This window comes from Leuciscus leuciscus, assembly GCF_965113295.1.
Source record: "Leuciscus leuciscus genome assembly, chromosome: 24".
Taxonomy (NCBI): Eukaryota; Metazoa; Chordata; class Actinopteri; order Cypriniformes; family Leuciscidae; genus Leuciscus; species Leuciscus leuciscus.
The window spans coordinates 32774671-32779670 of NC_138723.1; the positions used below are offsets into that span (position 1 = coordinate 32774671).

At 42.4% G+C, this 5000-nt stretch overlaps 1 protein-coding gene across 3 annotated transcripts in view; it reads left to right on the top strand.

Annotated features, from left to right (window-relative positions):
* The first annotated feature begins 277 nt into the window (after nt 1–277).
* LOC309489743 (beta/gamma crystallin domain-containing protein 3) overlaps nt 278–5000 on the top strand; it is a 67512-nt gene continuing 62789 nt past the window's right edge. Inside the window, exons 1-3 of one of the 3 annotated variants that reach the window (XM_082158608.1) lie at nt 278–835; nt 1200–1263; nt 3621–3910. In XM_082158608.1, the coding sequence (XP_082014734.1) occupies nt 732–835; nt 1200–1263; nt 3621–3910 (458 nt within the window). In that variant the 5' untranslated portion in view covers nt 278–731. The remainder of the gene's footprint in view (nt 836–1199; nt 1264–3620; nt 3911–5000) is intronic. The other 2 variants (XM_082158606.1, XM_082158607.1) reach the window with 2 other exon arrangements.

A 5000-nucleotide genomic window follows, 5' to 3' on the forward strand; every position in this document is an offset into this window, starting at 1 on the left:
TAGAGTGCTTGTCATGTCCCATTATTGTCCACATTTCATCTGCTTCAGTAGCGTTGAACACTGTACAGAACTCATGATAAAACCATGCAGGCTGCTTATCCAGTATAAAGTTCTGTGAGATGTAAAAGAATCAAGGCAAGGCAAGTTTATTTAGCACATTTCATACACAATGGCAATTCAAAGTGCTTTACATAGGAGAAATTAAAATAATTAAAAGAAATAAGAATAATTAAAACAAATCTATAAAATAAAATAAAATACAGTAGCCTACAGTACAAACAGTCGAACGAACAGCGGCACAGTGCTCATTCAGTAAAGGCATAGCTAAACAGAAGTGTTTTGGAGAATCAGGGAAATTACTGCATGTCAAGTTAATGATTTTTAATAATCTCTGGTGCTTCACGAGTGATAAAACACACGCTTTTATTATTGACACAATTAAAACCGCTTTACTCTGAACCCTTTTGTTATAACTAACTGTTCATCTGTCAACAACATGACTCACTCACAGTGGGTTTATTTACACGACACGCAGTTTCGCCGCTACACTTCGTTATAAACTCTTGTCCTGTTCTTCTGAGTTGATGATTGACTCTGACTCCTCCCAAACAAACTTCCTCAAACTATCCTCAGTCGATCTGATCGGTGAAACACGGTGAAATGGAGAGAAGCATCAGATCGCTCGGGTTTTTGTACTCTCAGATCTTCTCAGATGTTTAATTTTGTTCGTGATGTCCGATGTGAAGACGCAGATGTCCTGGCACGAGGATTTCGCCAAAAACCTTTCCAGGTTCTTTTCCAGGAGTAAATCTGTGGACACGGAGGGGAATGAAAGGCTTGTCTCATTTTCTTCCTTCCTTCTATTTTTAGCTGTTAATCGAGTGAAGTTTGTTTGTGCTCGTGAAGAAGTTTCTGTCGTCTGTGAGTTGTGTCATGTTTTCTCTGAGCCAATCACACAATCACACTGTTTCTGTTCTTCTGTAGAGGATTTTATTCGTTGTTTTTTTCCCTAATGTCAAAATGAGCTGGAAATATTTCGAAGAAAATAGTTATTTAATAGCTCAGGGTGTGTCAGTCAGTGTTCTGTGTGTCTCTGGAGAGAATCTGATATCCGTGGACAGTTAAGCTGAAGGCAGTCTCTGTGTTTGTGTTGATTATCAATGCTTTGCATATTCCTCTGATTTGTTTATTTCCCCCAGTGAGATCAGAGAGGCGGATGATGGATCTGCAGATCAAACACCTGAGCAGCACCAGAACACACAGGTGACACTGACACACAAGAGGAGCTTTCACTGTAGTGTGTGTGTGTGTGTGTGTGTGAGTGAGTGAGTAGAGAAGCAGACAGCAGGAAGGAGAAATATATAAAGATAGAAATATAGAACTATATGAAACACAAAGAATTTGCTGATTTTCTATCAGAGTTAATATTGACTGCAGATAAAGTACTAATTGTTGGTGATTTTAATATAACGAAAAGGATGCATTGGGATTGGCATTTAAAGTCATTCTTAACTCTATTGGAGTTAGACAACACGTGTCAGGACCTACTCATTCTCGTAATCATACTCTAGATCTAATATTATCACACGGATTAGATGTTGATGCCGTTGAAATTCTGCAGCAGAGCGATGACATCTCAGATCATTATCTAGTCTTGTGTAAATTACATTTAGCCAAGGCTGCAAAGCTGACACCGTGTTGCAAATATGTGAGACCTATCACTTCTGGCACTAAAGATTGCTTTATCAATAATCTTCCTGATCAGTTTCATCATCTCAGCGTCCCAGATAGCTTAGAAGAACTCGATATTGCGACAGAAACTTTTAACGCTCTCTTTTCCAGCACTTTAGACACAGTTGCTCCATTGCGCTTAAAGAAGATTAAAGAAAATAGTCCAACGCCGTGGTACAACGAGCACACTCAGGCCCTTAAGAGAGCAGCCAGAGAGATGGAGCGCAACTGGAAGAAAACAAAACTAGAGGTATTTCGCATTTCATGGAAGGAGAGCTCGATTACTTACAGAGAGGCTTTAAAAGCTGCTAGATCTGCTTATTTTTCAAACCTATTAGAAGAAAATAAACACAACCCTAGGTATTTATTTGAAACAGCGGCTAAACTAACGAAAAATAAAGCTTCAAGCCCAGAAGTTTCCAAGCAGCACAGCAGTAATGACTTTATGAACTTCTTCACTTATAAGATTGATAATATTAGGGAAAAAATTATAACTATGCAAACTCAACTAGGCAAACAGTGCGCCGTTAATACACTCCTTTATTTGACCCTATATTCTCAGTGGACAAAGAGATGCTTCCAGAGGTCATAGATCCTCTTTTTAATATCATTAATTCATCTTTGTCATTAGGATACGTACCAAAAACTTTTAAGCTGGGTATTATTAAACCACTTGCTTGATCGTACAGAATTAGTCAATTACAGGCCGATCTCGAATCTACCATTTCTGTCAAAGATACTAGAACAGGCGGTATCCTCACAACTATGTTCCTTTTTAGAAAGAAATGATATCTGTGAGGATTTTCAGTCAGGATTTAGACCGTACCATAGTACCGAGACCGCTCTCAAATTACAATTTAAACAGTTTAAATCATACTTATCTGACCGTTATCAGTTTGTAGCAGTAAATTAAGAGATGTCTCATCGATCACAAGTTCAGTATGGCGTACCACAAGGCTCAGTACTAGGACCGTTGCTGTTCACTCTGTACATGCTACCATTAGGAGATATCATTAGGAAGCATGGCATTAGCTTCCACTGTTATGCTGATGATACTCAGCTGTATATTTCTCTTCACCCTGACGAAACGTACCAATTCACTAAATTAACGGAATGCATAGCTGATATAAACAACTGAATGACTATTTCCTACTACTTAATTCTGAAAAAACTGAGATTCTAATTATTGGACCAAAATCTTCTGCACGTAATAACCTAGAATACTGTCTAACACTTGATGGCTGCTCTGTCAAGTCTTCGTCGTCGGTTAGGAACCTGGGTGTGCTCTTTGATACCAATCTTTCATTTGAAAGTCACGTGTCTAGTATCTGTAAAACCGCATTCTTCCATCTTCCAAATATATCTAAATTATGCTAATCTTAGCGCTAATACAGCGCTTTAACAAGATAGATGTTTCACAGCAACTTTACAGTGATAATAGGAGATTACAGTAACAGAGATAGTTTAGGCTTTACAGCAGATCTAGAATAAAGTTATTGTCCAGATAAAGTTAGTTTTGATTGATTCACTTCCGTTCTAAAGATCATTAGTTATTAACTTAGCGGCCGCTAACACACACCGTTCTCACAGAAAACAGAAAACTGTTTTCAGAGAAACGACAGAATAACAACTATGAAATGTCTTTCTTTCTTTCTTTCTTTAGCACTGAAGGGGTTAAGGGTTAGGGTGGGATGTACTGTGGAGGAACGTGAGAGAGAGGGAGGGAGAGGGAGAGAGGGAGGGAGAGGGAGAGGGAGAGGGGGGGGGGGGAGGGAGGAAGGGAGGGAGGGAGAGAGACATTGAGAGGGAAGGGGGAGAGAGAGAGAGAGAGAGACACAGATGGTCACTGCTGCTACTGAAGGCGCCTCCCTCTCTCTGTTCTCTCTCAGGAGTCGCTGCCATCTGACGGAAGCAGCGCGTCACACTCGGAAGACGAGAGCTCGACTCCTCAATCCGCCTCCACAGCACCTCCTGCAGACGGATTCCTCAGACGCCTGGGAAGCCTGTTCCAATTCAGCCGGGCAGATCCGGCCCGAGGACAGAGAGAGAGACAGATCGACACGGACAGCCTGATTACAGCAGAGAGAGAGACGCAAACAAGCGCAAACACACACAAGAGCGGAGGAAGGGAGGAACCGGTGGAGCCGTCTGTGGGTCATTCAGAGCTCACACACACACAGTAAGTCATATCAACGCCCGACCCTATGTGTGTGTGTGTGTGTGTGTGTGTTTGTATGTGTGTGTTTGTATGTGTATGTGTATGTGTGTGTTTTTGTATTAGAGCCCGACCGAAATGGATTTTTGGGGGCCGATGCCGATACCGATATTAAGGAGTAAAAAAAAGTCAGATATCGATATATTGCCCGATATTCTTTATGTGTATATTATAGTACAGGACTTCGTGTGTCCAAAGTTTTGACTGGTACTGTATATAGAATCCAGTATATACATAAACAGAATTTACTCTATATTGCTAAAAGAATTGGGACACTCCTCCAAATCATTGAATTCAGGTGTTCCAATCACTTCCATGGCCACAGTTGTACAAATCAAGCACTAGGCATGCAGACGCTTCTCGACACATCTGTGAAAGACTGGGTCGCTCTCAGGAGCTCAGTGAACTCAAGCGTGGGACCGTGATTGGTTGCCACCTGTGAAATAAGTCCATTCCTGAAATTTCCTCTCTACGAAATATTCCATGGTCAACTGTTAGTGGTATTATAACAAAGTGGAAGCAATTGGGAACAACAGCAACTCAGCCACGAATTGTTAAGCCTTGTAAAATCAAAGAACGGGTCAGCGCATGCTGAGGCTCACAGTGCGCAGAACAGTACTTGCCCGACTGCACTGTGCCGAGTGTAAGGTTTGGTGGAGGGGGGGTGATGGTGCGGGGTTGTTTGGTGGAGGGGGGGTGATGGTGCGTGGTTGTTTGGTGGAGGGGGGGTCATGGTGCGGGGTTGTTTGGTGGAGGGGGGGTGATGTGTGGGGTTGTTTGGGGGAGGGGGGGTGATGGTGTGGGGTTGTTTGGGGGAGGGGGAGGGGGAGGGGGGGTGATGGTGTGGGGTTGTTCAGTGCACAGAGCAGGACCATAAACACATGGATGAGGAGTCTGGTGTGGAGGAACTGGACTCCTGCGTTCTGGGATGAGTTAGAGCGAGACTGAGAGCTTCTCGTCCAGCATCAGTGTCTGACCTCACTAATGCACTTCTAGAAGAAGAATTCCCATAAACACACTCCTAAACCTTGTGGAAAGCCTTCCCAGAAGATCT